The 18,424-nt window shown below is 44.0% G+C and overlaps 1 protein-coding gene across 1 annotated transcript; it reads right to left on the bottom strand.

Annotated features, from left to right (window-relative positions):
• Positions 1-14,131: 14,131 nt before the first annotated feature.
• On the bottom strand, positions 14,132-17,996 carry LOC139300806 (dual specificity protein phosphatase 3-like). The gene is given in 4 exon segments (XM_070923995.1): positions 14,132-14,340; positions 14,960-15,192; positions 17,811-17,936; positions 17,938-17,996. Coding segments are annotated over 4 exon segments (609 nt in total). The 5' UTR covers positions 17,979-17,996.
• Between the last annotated feature and the right edge of the window lie 428 nt (positions 17,997-18,424).

Genomic DNA, 18,424 nt, shown 5'->3' on the forward strand with positions numbered 1-18,424 from the left:
CATGCTCACTGCCATGAACGTACAGTATACCTATATGCAAACACAAACCTCAACAGCTGCACTACACTAATGCAAACTGAGGGGCTTGGTTATGTCTCTACCCCCCCTCCCCCTCCCCCACACCAGCCTCTCACCTCAAGGAAGTTTTTTTTTTTTTTTTTTTATCTCTGGGACCTGACCATCAGCTCCTCAGTCAACCGCCACACACCCTTCTCCCGTGCATCTCCGTAACTGCGATGGCGTCCTGTGCACCCCCCCCCCCCTCTCCCTTCAGTCCACCGAGGCCCTGTGAGTGTTCGTCGACCTACCTCCCTCAAGTACCGACCTCTCTATCTCACTCTCTGTCTCACGTGCACACAGAGACACACCCCTACACTCTTACCTCATGTAAAATGTGTTTCCTGGTTTGTTGTGGGGGCGGGCGGTGGTGGCAGGTCCTCAGTAGCCCACGTACCTCTCTGCTCGTGTGGGAACACTTTGTATGAAGTCCTTATCTATAATGTATTTTTTATACATCCATACCTGCGTGGCACCTTATAATGCACTGTACAACAGTTTCTGTGTGCATTACGAGGTGTGATTATAATGATTGTAAAAGAAAGTCTATTGTAGCTATAGGCTACATAGGAAGAGTTCCCACTACTTATTATTGTACAGTGTCACTTACTGTACTTAAAGATAGTTAGTTCATTAACATTAACACTGACGAGTCAACTAGAGTATTATATTATATTGCTAGAATACCTCTCCGACACATACCTCCTGTTCTCATTACCTCACACACACACCTCAGTTGTTTTGTTCCTCCTCCTAAATAACCACCGGGCTGCACCACACTTCCTTCTCTCCGCGCGTGTGTGTATGTGTGTTAATCACACCGTAGCCCCGCCTCCTCCCCTCCCTCGCTGTCTTGTGATAGGTTCAGCGCTGGCAGATGTCGGCGGTGGCGGGAGAGAGGACGGGGGGGGGGGGCTCCCGTGTCACACCAACCTGCTTCAAGTCCAGCTTGAAACCAACAGATTCTACCTCACCTCTCATCTCAGTGCAGCTGCCCCTCTGTCTGCAACACACTGACATGCATGCACATATATATATATATATACACACACACACACAATGTACACACAGTTGCCAGCATGGACCCGTTGAGTGTGCTGCTCCACCGACAGGGTGCAGCAGGTCTTTGGGGACGGGCCATGGATCAACCTTCGACAGCTGACATGGCAGACTTTGTGATTCTCTCCCCGTTTTAGTTTTTAATCACACAGCGCGTGGGACCAACAGTCACTTTGGATTTTTTATTTGGGAAACTGAAATGACAACGAGGGCTGGGGTGAATGTGTGACATTACAGTGTGCCGACCGAACTGTCAGGGGACAACGACAGCTGGAAGCTGGGACTCCAGTGGAAGCCATTTTGGCCTGATTTTGGGTCAGGCCAACGGACTATTGTGGGTGGCGACTGGGATGTAAATAAACAGCACGTGAGTCAGCAGTATTCACCTGTGGATATGGTTTCATCCCGGCCGAGGGGAGAGGGCGAACGGCGAGCGAGCGGCTGTGGCGGGCGTCGATGCGACTCAGGCCGAGCCAACAGCAAACACAAAGGTGGACCCTTGTTCTCGCACAGTACATCTTCAGATCCTTCCCTCGCCGTCGCAGCAGAAATGGACACCAAGCCATTTAAGACTTTCTGAGCGACTGTCCTATCCCAGAAACTTACAATATGAATTGCTGAAATAAGCTCCACCAACCATATCCCAACTTGCCATCCACTACAAATAACTATCAGGTTTTTTTCTGTTGCACTAAAACCACAATGTCTGTATCCCTTAGTAGCCCTGAGCAGCCTCCTTTATCCCCTCCCCCCATATCCGTCCTGGTCCTGCCTGTCAATAGCAGTCTTAACAATATTCTCAATATCTAAATATTATATTTGTATTATAATATAATATTCTAAATATCTCACACATGCATAAAAAAACACACACAGTCCGTCGTCTCATCTCTGGATTACCTGTCCAAACCAACGCGGACTGTGACATGGCCTCTCAGTGTTACTAATCTACGTTGCAGGGTATTAAAATAGAACCGTAAGCGCTGATTATACAGGGATACACACACACACACACAGACACACACACACACAGCAATAGGATGATCAGGCAGTACAGTTTCACACCCGCCATCTCCAGGCCTGCTGTGTTCGTACCGCACTTTGCTCACCATCACTGTGAACGAAAGCCATGCTGCAACCGGGTCATGGCTCAGACAGGGAACCGGCTTAGTAATTCATACATGTTAATGTGCCTCATAGAGGTCGGTCACACAAGTATACATTACACAGTACACAGAAGCATATATTTATAGATATATAGATATATTATATATATATATATACACATGTTACAGTTATTCTATGTGGCATTAGAGCTATCAGTGGCTGAACTTATGCTGCCAGCTCAAAACCTGATCCTGAATCTGTCTGACCGGTCATGTAGCAGAGGGTGTCAGAACTCAGTTTACCCAACTGCATCAATATCTGTAAAATAATATTTATGCATTGTTTGCAGTTGGCGTCGTATTGCATTATGATGCTTGTTTGCCTTGTGGTGATCACCAGCTAACCTTCAAAGTTTAACCACCTCTTGCATACCTCTAAATCACTTCATATAGCAACACCCCCCCCCCCCTCCCTATTTTGGGACTACAAACACGAGATCAGGTCTGGTCCACATAGCTCGATAAATTGAGATTTAGATTTGAGCTGGCAGCACAGCCACTCTGTCTGTCTCTCTCTCTCTCTCTCTCTCTCAGCCAAATGATCACTGGAGAACCCCCCCCCCCCCCCCCCCACACACACACACACACACACACACACACACACACCCGGTCCTCTTTGAAAAGAACCACACCAGCACCACAGAGCACACTGCCTTCAGCCATGATCAGTTGCACCAGCATAGCAGAGAGACAGACCAATAGTCCGAGACCATCCTCCTCACCAAAAAGCCATTTTACCTGGACATCATTACCGCTAGCGATGCTAATGCTATGTTCAGACCACAGGCAAATCCAATCTGATCTTGATGGTGTCATTTGTTAATTGACTACATTGAATTTGGACAGGAGACTCATTTGCTGTCTATATGACCTTGGTTGTCACGGCGACAAGGCCACCAGGCACACGCATGATCAGCAAATGAAGACGCTGCAATAAGCTGATGACATGGAGTGTTTATTCTAACCTTTGCGGCTTCGTTACCTCCTCCTGAAACATACAAAAGCGTCCCTCCCCCGCAAGATGTATCGAGGTCAAAAAGAGAAAAAGAAATGGATTTGCTCTGCGTGTTTGAACGCGGCCTGGGCGGCGGTACGCGAGGCCATTTTGGCCACCCATTGTAAGAGCCACAGAGTCAAAAGCAGCAAAGTTGAGGCCCCCCGCCAGAGTCGCCTCCAAAGTTGCACACTGCAGTACTACCTGTGCACCCTGTATTACTTTCTGCACTTCCCAGCCGAGCTGCAAAATGAAACCGAAAAGTCTTTTCCGCACAGTGACCACAGAATTGTGTTTTCTCTCTCTCTCTCTCTTAGATTAGAGTTAATTTATATGTTACGTTTACAATAAACTAAAATGTGAACTTCATGCTGAGCTCCTAATAACTCTAATAACCACTCTGAAGCAGTTCGACTCTCATGCAACTTGTTTGTCCACAAATAAACTACTACTTTTATTACTTACCCAGGGAAAACATCATCTGTAAGTCAACAGCGTCCTTTCTCTCTTCCTAACGTCTGTCTTTTCCCGTCCTTCCATCTTAACCCCCACCCCCTCCCAATGTTCCCATTCTAGTTCCTGTAATCTCGACCCTAATATCCCCAACCCCCTTCCCACCCACCCACACACACACACACACACACACACAGTCACAGAAACCTACCCCAACTCATACGAGCACTCTTTGGTGGAGAAAGACGACAATCCCTGCAGGAATATGTCCACATGTGGAATGTAAAATACTGAAATTGTACAATTAAAGACACGGTGTGACGTCCCACACTCACGTTGTTTTTGATGTTGTCGATGTTGCTTTAGTTGTGCACCAAGTGTTCGTTCCTATGATTATTCTAGGGTGGCTGAGTTTGCAGCTGGGGTTAAAACCTCGATCGCGTGACAGACTGCAACTGACGAGTCCTCTTTTTTTTTTTTTTTTTTTTTTAAATATAGTATGTTTATAAAAGACTTGTGGTGTGAGGACTGAAAACCCTGAGTGATGTAAAGCAAGAGATGAAGTGACTTGGTTTTATGATTCTTTTATGTCGTTATTACTTTTCTTGGTAAGTGAATGTCTGTCTATCTGTGTTGATGCTTTACTGTGAGAAAATGGCTGTATATGCACTTTGAGACCATCGTTGGTGCAGTGGTAGCTAGTGCTTAAACGTCACCCCAAGGGCCAGGGTTCAAATCACCTTCAGTTTAGCTGATTGAAAAAAAACAAAAACAAAAGTCTTCATAGATCTTTAAAACAGCCTGCTAATCCATTTCTGGGATATGTCATTTTAGCATTTAAACTTGTTAGTTGCCTTATTCTGGTGTAATAATCTGCAATGAAATGCGTTCCACAGTCATAATCACACTACGAAACAGATTTTTAGGAATAGGCCCGTCGGTCACATTATATGACATTATCTGATGAGAGTTTTGGCACCAGAGCTAGCTCTGCAGTGTGTATGCTAGCACGTTGATAAACACTATGAAATTATAGTTGACATGCGTTGACTCAAAGCGTCACCTTTTAGTAACCCAAACTCGGCACTGGTTTGGGTTCAATACTGTAGATTATACAGAAATAACAAATTCTCAAGTTGTGACACCTACATTCAGGTTTTCCCGCCTTTTTTGTTGTTGGTTACCACCACCGCTGCCTGTGATAGGCTGAGAGACAGGAAACAATACCGTAGCACATACTTACTTTTGAGCCTACATCCTCTTAATGGAGGGAAGGTTAACATTTTTCTCACAAGACACGAGAGTTTTCTTCTTCTTCTTCTTCTATCAGCAATTAGAGGAGCCGCAGCTAACTAGCTGCTAGCGCAACAGCTTGTAATACTTAAACAGAACAAAGTACACTCACCATCATGTGGAGTTTAATGTCAATTCAGATGATGTGATTCACTGTAACAGAGTTAGGAGCTGTTTCACATCTGCTTGCACATTTGAGTAATTAGCATTTCTACAACCGAGGCGTAATTTGTACTCGTACTTGTTGCAGGTGATTTAGGCCCGAAAGACAATTTCTTGTGTCCTGTCAATGCACAACTAGCCACAGGGCTTCTTCAGCTTCTCATGTTCACACTCCTAGGATAATGCTAGTCACCTATATGTCAAGTCAACATATTGTTTCCCAAACCCTTAGCATGCACATTGCTTAGCTCTAACACCTGGTCTGGTGTCTGTTCCCACTCTCACATTGGGTAAGTTGGACCAATAAGGCCAAAGTCCCACGAAAGGATAAACTCCCTTTCCCTCTAGAGAAACAAAATGAGAGCAAAACACATTTGAAGTCCAGTTTCACTTAATGCTTCTACAATTAATACATTTGTTTTTCTTGGGGACTGTACAAAAATGATTCCTGTGTGGAGGGCGGCTAAACCTTTTAAAAAGCAAGATCCTCCACAGCGGTACTGATATTTTATTTAGGCCCAACCCTTGACTTGCAATACCCTCCCCCCAATATCTAAAAATAATATGAAAGTATTGGTACTACTCATCATTAATAAGTCAAACAGTTATGGCATAAAACATTTAAGATGGTGTACCATAACCTTATAATAAAAGATTTGGGGTGAGAAAAAATTTAAAGAACCCTTCCCTGCTCTTCCGAAAAAGTCAGACTGCCCTCCCTTCAGCAGACAGACACCATTTTCATACAGTCCCTTGAGGCTCATTATGGATGCCTACAGTATTGTTTCTACTTCCAGTAGCTTCCTATTTTGGGGGAAATGTTTCATAAGTTTCTTGTAAATCAAAGTTATGCCAAATCCATCACCAAATTAGTTGAACTGACAGTGAATGAACCTGAATCCTGATTTCCACAGTTGCTTGGGCTGAATCACTCGTTAAGCTGGGCATTAGCTCATACCCCTGATCTGGGTCAATAATAAAAAATAAAAAAAAAACAACACTCACGTCCTGACCTAAGCCTTTAGCTCAAAATGAATCTGACCTTAGACCAGTGCTCATCTTGCGATGTATAAATCTGCTATATATTAATCTCTAATATTAATGTTGTGACAAGAATCTTGCTTTTGATGGAAAAAAAAGTAAATAACGAGTAAAGAAACAAACGAAGAAAAAAAAATCACAAAATAGAAACCAAAAAAATTGAGATTTATACAACTGTTCATACCTCATTGTACTGCTATGTGCCAGAGTAAAGGAAGGGGGGGAGTGATCAGTCGCAAGCAAGGAAAGTCACCAGTGGTTGGCAAAATATGGAACAGGACTCCAACAGGGGTCTCAGGAGGATAAAAATGTGGCCCCACATTTTTATGACCATGTCCCTGAAATGTAAGCTAGACGGAAAAAAAGACAAAAAAAAAAAGAAATGCTTAGAGGATCTGTTCAGGTTGTACAATACATCATTGTGACAATGCTGTGTGAAAAAATGACTGCACTTACTTTGTTATGTCCATAAGGAACTGATAGCATGAAATATGAAGCCGTGCTTTGAGTATTTATCATCTGGCTGGCAGATATTTATTCCTTCTCTTCGTGTGTTCTGCCCTGACAAACCAAGAGAGGACTGATGCTTCATCAGGACGAGAGTCGGGGTGCACTGAGCAGTCTGGCCAAATGAAACGTTTAAAAGTAGTCGGCGATGGCAAAGAAATACAAAAAAAATGGTGCTTCTGCCCCCCCCCAAAAAAAAGATTTGATCCTCTTCAAGTCTCTTCAAGTGCAAATATGCAATTACTTCTACAGGCCAGTAAATTGTGCCTTGAACAAGAACAGTTTAGGACTCCAAGTCCCAAACTACTATTCCCGTGATGACAATGTCCTCTCTTGTTTTTGTCCCTCGCTCCCTGCAGCTCCCCTTCACAGTGACTTTATGCAGTAGCACACAACCCGGCCCTAATTAACGGATCTGAGAGACATCATGTGAGGCGCACGCAGAGGGCCATTTCCTGCTTGCGAAGCAGCCGCAATTATTGTTCTGGCACAGCACAGTGTTGAATGTAAAGCCGAGTGAGACGTGGGTTGAAGCACCCCCGGCGCGAGAGTTTGACGGTGTATTTTATAATGCTGGTCGCGGGTTTGTAACGGGCACGGTCGTCGTTTGTCTTGTTTTCTGTGACAAATCATTCATGGCACAATCAGAGAATGGCATCTCTAATGGCTCAAAGCTGTTTGTGTTTGTGGCTATGTGACATTCATTTTCAAAATTATAAAATGATTTGATATCAGCTTGCCTCCTTTGTCTTTGTCCAGCTGCATGAGACATTTCAGGACTCCTCAGTTTTGGGAGCACATACACACACCTAAGCTTATATGAATGATTTTATAAAAGATATATATACATTATATATACTTTTTGGCTGTATAATGTATTTGTATAGTACATGCAAAAACTTGGTAATAGTACATGGTTCATAGAAAGTAAAACTAGGTGTCTGTAACGATAAAATATTAGCGTCAACTAAATGTGCAAGTTCAGATCCTCTGAGTTAAGGCGTATTCTAACTAAACAGGTTGGTTTTTAAATTTCAGAATACTCGCTGTAAGAATTAGGACACAAAACTCCAGTATGATACTTCAGCTTTTCAGACTGTGATGACAGGAACCCGAGCAGAGAGCTACCAGAACAACAGCCCGCCTGGAAGTAGCTGGGACTCTATGACCTCTGTCTGAGACACATATCAGCAGGAACCGCTTCCTCTCCGAGCAGTAGGACCGGATTACCAACCGGGCAGAGCGTGGAACTGCTCCGTGGCCCCAAAGTCCCCAGGTCCCCCTGCATGTCAGCTGATTTTGGTCATTTGATTGATCTCGGGAAACACCGGGAATATGCACCGATAAAGTACAACAACTCAGGTAGGTTCTGCATTATTACCTCATTTTGTGGCCCTGTCTTGTAGAGGGAACTTGTGTCTCAGTCTTCTAATAATAATGTGTCTTATTAAGACTCGGAGTCAGCAGCCGTGCTAGCGGCTCTGTGAGGCAGCACAGCGGCGCTAAATGCTAATATCGGCAGGCTAACATGCTCAGAATCACAATGCTAGCATGCTGACGTTTAGCAGGTACCATGTTTATCACCTAGTATAGCATGTTAGCATGCTAACATTTGCTGATTGCCTCTAAAGCACAAAGCTGAGGCTGATGGGAATGTCACTAGTTTTAAGAGTTGTCGTTCTATCGCCGCTCAACTCTGTAATCACCCACTTTGCATTTTATTCATTTTGCGTCAAATATACAAATATCCTTGTTTTTAATTTGTCCAATTATACTTGTTGCTAACGTGTGTGTGTGATGTACGACTCTGTGTAACTTTGCATCATGTGCCTTGTCTTGTCGGTCTAGTTTGTTTAGTGCCGTTCTATCACTGCGTGGATGTTTTGATTTGATTACATCTATGCACGTATAGCGCGTAAATTAAGTGAGTGAAACGCCAGCCTTTACACGGCCTGTGTGCACTGGCTGAAGCGCCTCCTGGGTAGACACGCCGTGAGATCCAATTCAAAGACAAACCAAATGAAGAAAGGAGCTACATGCAATAACTTTTTTTTTTGTTCCACTAAAGTTGATCATAAACAAAGCACTGGCCCGTCTCACCACTTGAGATTGCTGTCGGATGACACAAGTAATCCTACAGGCTGTTGTCTGTGTTGCACGGTACAACCTCCCAGCCTGGTGCGATACAGCAGAACTGATTGGATAAAACGGATTAAATACGGCCACGTTAAGTTCAATTACATATTGAAGACGAGTCCAGTAATCTGTATGTATGTTCCCCGTCTATGTGGAATTAAAAACCAGTATTGAATGCTGTGCTCCTTACATAGTACACGGTCTAAATGGGTGATCTATGGTGCACTTTTGCTAAATTTGGAAACAGACTCCTGAATTATTGCGAGGTCTGAGCCCGCCAATGTCAGATTTGTTTTAGGGTTGTTGTGGAGGAGATGATGTAACAATGAGCAGCTTTTGCCCTCCACCAATCCAAAGTCCTTCACAGATCATCCACACCCCCCACCTTCCCTCCCAAAAAAACACAGAAGGGCACAGCTGGTACGGAGCAGACATGCAGCAGACTGGCGTGGATAGTGTGTGTGCATGTGTGTGTGTGTGTGTGAGAGAGAGAGAGAGAGAGGGGAACACACACACACACCAAGCCTTTTACACAGACACAGATTGACAGACCAGGACATCCATTACAGATTTTTCCCCTCAACTAAAGGAAAAGTGCTTCCAGCAAGGCTCTAAAAATAGAACAGTGTATTTTGATGATGCTCATATTCACTGACATTCCTCATCATTTTGATCATTTTGCAAATTTTCAGAAAAGCACATGCTCACTTTGGCGCACATGTTTGAATCTGAGTCATAAACCCACGTTGCTGATTGAAGTACGCATGATTAGATTACATAATGTATTTTATCATCACGTTCAGAGTTGGTAGAAAAAAGAAAAAAAAAAGGACATATCCATCATCAGAGATCAATATTTTCTGAGCTTGGATCCATGTTGGGACAAAACACATTATCTACTGAAATGCTAAATAATTATGTTTTTTTGTTGTTTTAACTACTAAACCTCCGGTTTTCCCCTTTTGTTTCCCCTTAAACAAATAGTTAAACATTTTGAGAAATAGACTTATTCCCCTCCTTGCCGAGAGTTAGGTGAGAAGATTGATACCAAACATGTCTGTATGGTAAATACGAAGCTAATGCTAGCAGCTACGTAGCTGAGCACGAAGAGTGGCTCCATCCAAAGGTTACAAAATCTGCCATACCAGCACCTCTAAAGCTCATTAATTAAATTGAAGTCTCTGCCGGTTGCCTGGCAACCTCACAGTGACGACAAGACAGGACAGGAAGTCACTGCTCCCTGCCAAGACATAGTCCGGGCACGTAATCCCTGGCAAAACCATGTCTATTTTTTACACTTTGGTTTGTGTTCAAATGAAACAAATACACAAAACACATTAAGTAGTACGTTTTACAGGTGATTTTTTTAGAGATTCTTTTACCTTTGGAGAGAGCCAGGCTTTGTGCTAAGCTAAGCTAACCGGCTGTTGGCCATGAAACTTCCCCAGAGGATGAATCGGCCAAATACCTTCAAAACGAATGACATGTCCGTCAGCCTCAGCTGTGTGTGATGAACACAGCAGACAAGTTAGCATTGTTGTTGTTAGCATGTCAGCATTCACACTCTCTAAAACGATCATATATATTCTTTATCAGCAATGTGATGTTTGCATTGAGTGAAATATTCAAATCCATGTTGTTTATGGCTGCACGGTTGAATTGCATCAAATGGAAACATTCTGGATGTCTTGTGCATCATTTTATGCGCATATTCCAAAAAATTCCACCTGGCATACTGACGTTTGGAAATTTGTCCACCAGAATTTAGAATGAATTCCTGTCGTTTTGAGCGTCGTTTGGCTGCACGGCGGGCGCTAAGAGGCTAGAAACGGATCTACCGGTTAGAAATGAATGTTTCAGATACTGAGGATCTACATGGTGCCAGTCATACTTCACTACACACATCCACCGAACTCCCCCAAAACGCTCACGCACACATACACTTGAAAGCACATGGCTGCCCCACCCCCATCGGTTCATTCATGCAGACTGGTGTTATGTAAGAGAGTTACCCTCCTCTCCTCACAGACATGTCCTTGTGTCAACTCCATGTGTCAGACCAGGACAGACAGACAGACAGACAGACAGACGGACGGATGGATGGATGGATGGATGGAGAGAGAGAGAGAGAGAGAGAGAGAGAGAGAGCATAAAGTAAAGTAGGAGAGAAAACTTCAGGGAGAGAGGCCCCACCATGGAGCTTCAAAACCTGTGGGCGCGCACACACACACACACACACACACACACTCACACACACACACACACACACGTTTAATAAGAGAGTAGGAGGTGCCTATTAAAAGCCCATTGGTCGGATGGCAGGGATTTAGAGGGAAGAGGAAGGAAACAGCAGAGGGGGTGGAAGAGTACAAGTGACTGCTGTTTGTTTTGTTGTGATGGTGAACCGTCTACATGTTCAGGATGTTGACCTTCTTTAAAGAGATGAGGTGGCACATTTCACCAAATGTGTTTTGTGTGTAGAAATAGATCACAAGATGCAGATGTTTCAGTGATTTAGCAAAAAAAACAGCAGCCCAGACATTTTTGTTATTTTAGCCTAGAAATGGTTGCATTAGACTGCTATCTTAAAATCTTTTCCTTGGGATCATCCACATCCAGTGTGATACATGTGACAAACATAATGAATGGTGGACAAGATTAATATGATTTTTTTTTTTCTTTTCCCGACAGAGCACTGCTCACTTTAAAGCAATGGGGAAGGCAGAAACAAATGCCTCGTGTGGAATAATCAAAAATGTTCACACTTTGGCTGAAAATTGTGTGTTCATGTAGGACCTGTTCCCTCACGGTAAGACGCTAATTGATTGATTTTATTACAATATTTGTGTTAAAGGGCCACTCCAGTGATTTAATATTGTACTTCCACAAAGTCGGGAGACATTAAAAAGACGAAGGGGTAAAAATCAATGCGACAAAGGCAGAGATATCCTGACTTTTAGTCCCCTGTGTGGGTCAAGCTCTAAAAGCACTAGATCCTACACTTCCCATAATGCAACTCAGTAGCATATTTCTTTAGGGTTACCCTGCTACAAAAGCTACAAAAAGCCACAAAAGACACACAACATCTATATATATATTCATGTGTGTGTGTGTGTGTGTATATATATATATATATATATATATATATATATATAAAACATGAGAATCTAGTGTAATATAAAACTACTCAGGTAAAGTTGCATCAGTCTAAAACAGTATATTTTATTATAAGCAATATAAATTGTACAATATTGTGATGCTGATGGAACCTTTGAACCATTTGAATTGTTGACCCCGCTGATCTGAGCACTGGTACGACTACAGCAGGCCTACAGCTCCCTCTACAGGACAAAGTGATTACTGGTCAGTCACCTGCTACACTGCAGAAAAACATGCAGAAACTTACATGTTTTGGACCAGAATCCGACTATTATTTCCCCATATAATCTTTTATGCCATAATGTATGTGTCATTACAAATAAAACATCATCCTGTCAAAACTAGTTGCTGAGATGCTCACGGCTAGCCTCAACTAAAGCTAAACTGACCTTTGCCCCACTAGCTGTTACCTGCAGTTGATGTGTCAGTTTTGATCAACGATTATCTTAGTCATTTTGTTTTGTTGAGTTATCCCAATATATTATATTTAAATGTATTTAATTGCAAATCTTTTTTATATTCATATCAAAGTAATTACTGCCAAATGGTTCATGTAAAGTGGAAAGAATGCATTTTGTTAGTTTTTTGCCCTCATTAACTGAAGTTTTTCCAAAAGTCCGTCCTCAGCACTATGCAATAGGGCCTCACAATAGTTTGTTAGCAGGAACTCTTGAAGACAATCAGCCATGTTGTTTTTTTACGTTTATTTCTGAATGTAGGAAAAGAGAGCGACAACAATCACAAGTGTCATTAGATAAAAGTGCACTTGACATGAGCAGTGTCATCATCTGTGAGACCCAATGAAAGCTTACTGACACGACCAAGTACATCGCAGTTACGCACTTAATAACACACGTTGTGACAAATGATGCACATTCAATAAATCTTAATAGCTGCACAGCTGCGCCAACAAAAGGAATACAAACAACACTTCGGCTCACACGTATATTACAAAGCATGCTGCTGTACAATATAAAACCACACAAATGTAAACACGCTAATGTGCAAAAGGCGTCGACTGAGAAGTTATCCAATAGTGTCGAAGCTACGGGCAAATGTGTCTCCCGTCCCGGCAGTGTTCGAATTACAATCAGAGACATGACGTAAGAATGTGAGACACGTCTGGCTTCATGTTTACCGCACAGACATGAGAGTGGTGTCATCCTTCCTACCTAACTCTCTGCAAGAAAGTGAATGATACATTTCCCAAAATGCCCCCCAAACTATTCCTTATTTCCTTTGCTGTGTCAGACCATCTTAATTTCACTACTGGAAATGAAATGATCTTTCAGTATGAAATAGCGTCAGGAATCCATACAAAGCACCGTAACAGCAAGACACGCGTTTGACTGGGACGTTCTTCTGAGGCAGGCATCTAGACGTGAGTCAAAGGTTGTGCAGTTTTCTAAAGCACACTAGGCATGCTAGACAAAACCTAATTTTTCCATATCATCCCCGAGTACCCTGAAAATCTGATTCAATATGACAAATCACAGTGTCCCCTCTGGGAGCGGCTGGGACTGAGAGATCTGGCAGTGTTTGCAGGAGGGAGGCCAAGACAAAGGTCACAGAGCCAGAGAGGAAGGAGCAGGGATGGAGGGGGGAGGGGGGGGCTGCTAGATGAGAAAAGGCGGTGCACATCCCGCCCTTACACCTTTTTTTTTTGTTGTTTTTTTAAAATGTGTATTAACATTCCCTTGATACTTTGATATTGTTCTTTGGAATAGTGAGCAGCGGGAAAACACACCAAACTTTACAGGACATGAAAAAATATGCTTACTGATTACTTATATATACTTATATAGATACTTATAAGTAAGTGAGAGTATGTAAACACACTTAGTGAAAGCAGTGCACCTGGATTTACACATTACATTGCATGATCAACACATTGCACCACCAGTGTTAGCTTGAGCACAATGAAAATGCTTATTTTGTACTATACATACACTCAGTGCTGTCAAGTCTTTTCATTTTCCTCCATCCTCACTTCCAGGACATTCCCTCACACGTTAAAGCTGTAGAACAAGTGAAAGGAGATGAAGAGCAAAGGAGCACACTTCTGTTCACTCGTGCAGACAGTCTATCTGCTTCCCGGTCGGCCTCATTTGTTCCAGGACTTTCCCTCGGCGGCCAGCCTCTGGTTGAGCCGGCAGAGGTGCCGAAGGAAGCCGTCGTTGGGTCCGATCTCTCGTTTGTGCCGCACCGTGGCCAGGGCGCTGTGGACGTCCATGTTTTGGCGGAGCATCAGATAGGCTATGACTAAGGTAGGCGAGCGGCTGTAGCCTTCCCTGCAGTGAACGTACACTTTACCTGCAGGAGAAAAGAAAAGCAAAAGTTTGACCAAAATCACAACAATCATCATTGTCATATTATCACCTTGTAAACTTGATGTGGCTAACGTGTTAGTCACATCAAGTTTATCAGAGGGGACTAAAAGTCAGGTTTATCGGGTTTATCAGTGTGTTAATGTCAGCTCTAATGTAGCTACGGTGATAATCAAGCAAGATGAAAACACAACATTGATATAGACTATATATCCCCTTATGAAAGGATGGCTGACATGTATACAAACACTTGTGCATTTACACGCCAACTTTGTCTGTCGGCTGTTCGGTGCCGAGCAGCTGGAAACAAGGTTGTTAGGAGCGGACCTCAAGGCCTGGAAAAACCAAAACAATGAGCTACAATGGGCTGAAACGCTGCGTAGAGCTGAGGGGAACGGCAGACTCGAGCGATAATTATCTGTGGGTTTGTCACCATGAGCGACCCCTTCACATTACACACAGTGACGAATGATTAATGCAGCTTTAATGCCGCATTCACCTGCTTGAAGTCTTGAACTTGTTTTTGCTTCACAGAAATTCATTTTGCACCGAAAAAACGAACAGGACTTCACTGTCACCTCATCTCCGCTCTGCTATCCTCCCACCTTTTCCATTTTTGTAGGCCAGCGCCTTCTCGATGAAGTCTGCCGCCTCTTCAAAGTAAACGCTGATGTCGAAGTGGTCGGTGTCGCTGGCTGGCACGCCGTGGTAGATGACGCCCGTGCCGGCGTAGAACTCTGCATTGGTGTTGACGTGCATGAAGGAGTTTCCCTCGGCGGCGTTCAGGATGTGGGTGACGCCCTGGCGCTTGAGACGCATCACGTTCATGGCGACAAACCTGCATCAGACGGGTAAACCACACAGGTACAGCTTATTACACACCCGCCACTGAATCTGTTCCTGCTTTTGGACAGCAACTGAGGTGCTCCCTGGACCTGTTAACGGGTCTTTGTGTTTTGATTTACGTAGCGCTAAATTCTATTGGTAGCCTTGTGAACTATGGATGCGACGTCATGCTGCCAAGTCAGAAGCTGAGTCCGCTTCCTAATTAGGTACCTCGCAAACCCAAAAACCAATCGCCGGAACTTGTTTTACAGCGTTGACAGGGAAATTAGGACTAAAAGCTCAATCAAAATAATTATACACAAAACACAAAACAGCTTGGCAACGCAGTGAATACAGCGACTCGCAGGGCTAGTCAATCAGTAGCCAATCACAGCTCCTAAAGCGTGGTGGGGGTGTCTCTTTCACTGAGGAAAATGTGGCAGAATAAAAAGTCATTGGGAAAAATAAAAAAGAAATAAGAACAGATTTGCACATTTGTTTTCATCTTCCTGTAATCGGCCCTATTTCTCAACAGCAGAGTCCACTCTTGACGCCAGCTTTCAGGGCGGGTGTCAGTGTTGGTGTGCCTGGGAATGAAAGAAAACATTTTTTCTTTCTCCCTTTTGCTGTTTCTGTCCGCACAAACATGCTGCTGTGCCAACGAGAGACGTGCCGCCTCTCACCGGGAACCTCTGGGACTGCTGTACCACTCGGCACCTCCTGGCTTTTAGATGTAGAGAGCTAAAAATAGGGACGATGCACATGCTACGTCACGCCTCCACACACACACACACAAAAAAAACAGAAGTCTGCCAGGCTTTCAGACAGCACAGCGGAACCAGGACAGACACGTCAAAACACCCGGTGCGGGGGGGGCGCGCTCTCTTCACTGGCTGCACTGATGCATCGGTGTATATGCCTATATTGGTGAGGACATTTGCTCCAGTAACAGACCCAGATGTTTCTGCTCTGTCCATTATGACTCCTTTAGGAAGGCAGGCGGAATAAAGGAGGCACTGGAGAGGTCTTCTCTCCTGAGATACACCGCCATGACTCACTGTCCATCTGAGAGTTTCTGTTTTACAGCTTTTAGATTTCTAATGTAGGACACGCGTTTGCTTGTAAGCCAGGATATGCTCTCCCCAGCTCGACATACTGTACTGTACGCCAGGACGTGTTGAAGGCCTGTGATCGACTGACGTACTGTGGGAACAAATAGTATTCTGTGCAGTAGTCTGCGTCGTGAACAAGCTTCTGCTCCTAATAACTCGGGAAATGCTGTTGTAGCTTACTCTATATCTCATTAAGACTCCAGTCACAGGAAATAGGCCCGTTCCCTTTCTTGTGAGTTGGATGAGAAGATTGATGCCATTCATGTGTGTAGCTAGAGCTAGCAGCCACATAGCTTAGCTTAGAATAAAGAGTAGGGACAGCTAGCTTGGCTACATGTGACAATTATATTATGTTAACGATTAATCTGACGATTATTCTCTCAATTAATCGATTAATCCTTTGGTCTATAAAACATGAGAGAATGATTTCCAGTCTTTGTGCTAAGCTAACCAGCCGCTGGCGTTAGCTTCATATGTACCATACAGACAAAAAGTGGTATCGATCTTCTCCACTAACTCCCAGCAAGCGAATAAGGGCATTTCCTAAAATGTTGAACCACTCCACAGCCTCAGATATCCTGCCTTGTCGTCCCCGTGTGGATCCTCGGATCCTACACTTCCCATAATGCAACTTGATATCGCCTCCTAAATGCCCGTTCTTTCCGACGCCACACCTGCAGGTTATAAAGCGGGCTTTAAGCTGTTGTAGTCTCCACGTTGACGCCATCATTAAGACAAGCTCCAGTTAACGTGTGAATTTAGCTTGAAAGTATATGCAGAGAAATGAACAATCGCTTTCCCGTCTCCTCTTGTGTTACAACACATGGATACATCATAGGCCCGAGTGTGTCAGAGAGGTCAGCCATGTTTGAAACAAAGAGCACCCTGGGTTTTCTTTTAATTCAACGGGGGACTAACAGGTTAAGCCCACAAGCCATTTCTATCAAATCCTCCATCCCTGCCAGCTCTGCCTCCTCACTGCCTCTGCTCCATTTTATTTATTTATTTATTTATTTTTTTGCCTTTCTGGACCATTCCTCCACCTCTTCAAATATTAAAGAACCTCTCGGTCTGATGCGAACCCTCATGGCTGCAGCCTCCACAGTCTGTGAGCAGACACTCCTCAGACAGGCAAACATGCAAATATATGTATATCACCTAAATGAAAAGGGCTCCCTATTAAAAATAATAATAATAATAATAATAATAATAATAACCTTGATGGAAGTCATGCACTCACTTTCTGGGATACTTCTAGATTATTCACATGTGCACATGTAAACAGACTCAATGCCTTTAACTGTCACAGATCTCAAAGGTGGCCGTTTGTGGTATAATAATAATAATAATAATAATAATAATAATTTAATGTAATTGTCATGTGATATGTATAGAATGTAATAATGTGTAGCTGGGGGGTTAAGGGGTGATTCAATTGTGGTCCAACGCTGCGGGACCTGCATGCGTGTAACGTCCGTGCGTGGAAAGAGTTCTGAAAATGATCCCAACACTGACTCACGCGTTGCCGACGTAGATCCTCGGGTACACCTCGTGGAAGTGTTCGGTGGGCCAGCTGTAGAAGCCGCTGTCGTCCGTCAGCAGGTCGTTGAGCTGCTGCAGGGACACCTCGAAGCTCGACATGTCCGGAGGCCTCCGTCTTCACCTGCCGGCTGTGTTTGTTCTTCATGCCCGAGGACCGAGGCGACACCTCCGGCGAGTGTGGCGGACGGGTGTCGGCTTACCCGCCTGGCGGAGAGGGAGAGCGGCTCTGCTCTCCGGTGCGCCTCCGCTCACTGCTGTGGAAGCTACAACCCACAAGCAGGGCCGGCCTGGGCTTTTTTTGGGCGGGGGGGGGGGGGGGGGGGGGGCGGCCTGGGCCACCAGGGTGGTTCCCAACCAAGGGGTCCCAAGACAAATTAAGACAAGACAAGTCTCTGTATAGTGACCTTCTTCTCCATGCAACCTCCCCAAACATGTCATAGGACCCGCTATATGTCACATGTGTGCATATAATATATACTAATGTAAGCACTGAAGAAGCATTAAGTATGCTGATTGGTCAAATTCTGTTCAGAAGCATCATCCAACTGGTGCGTTGCAAAGTGTCACCTCAGAAAAGAAGATCACAGTCAC

The sequence above is a fragment of the Enoplosus armatus genome, chromosome 17 (genome assembly GCF_043641665.1).
Source record: "Enoplosus armatus isolate fEnoArm2 chromosome 17, fEnoArm2.hap1, whole genome shotgun sequence".
NCBI lineage: Eukaryota > Metazoa > Chordata > Actinopteri > Centrarchiformes > Enoplosidae > Enoplosus > Enoplosus armatus.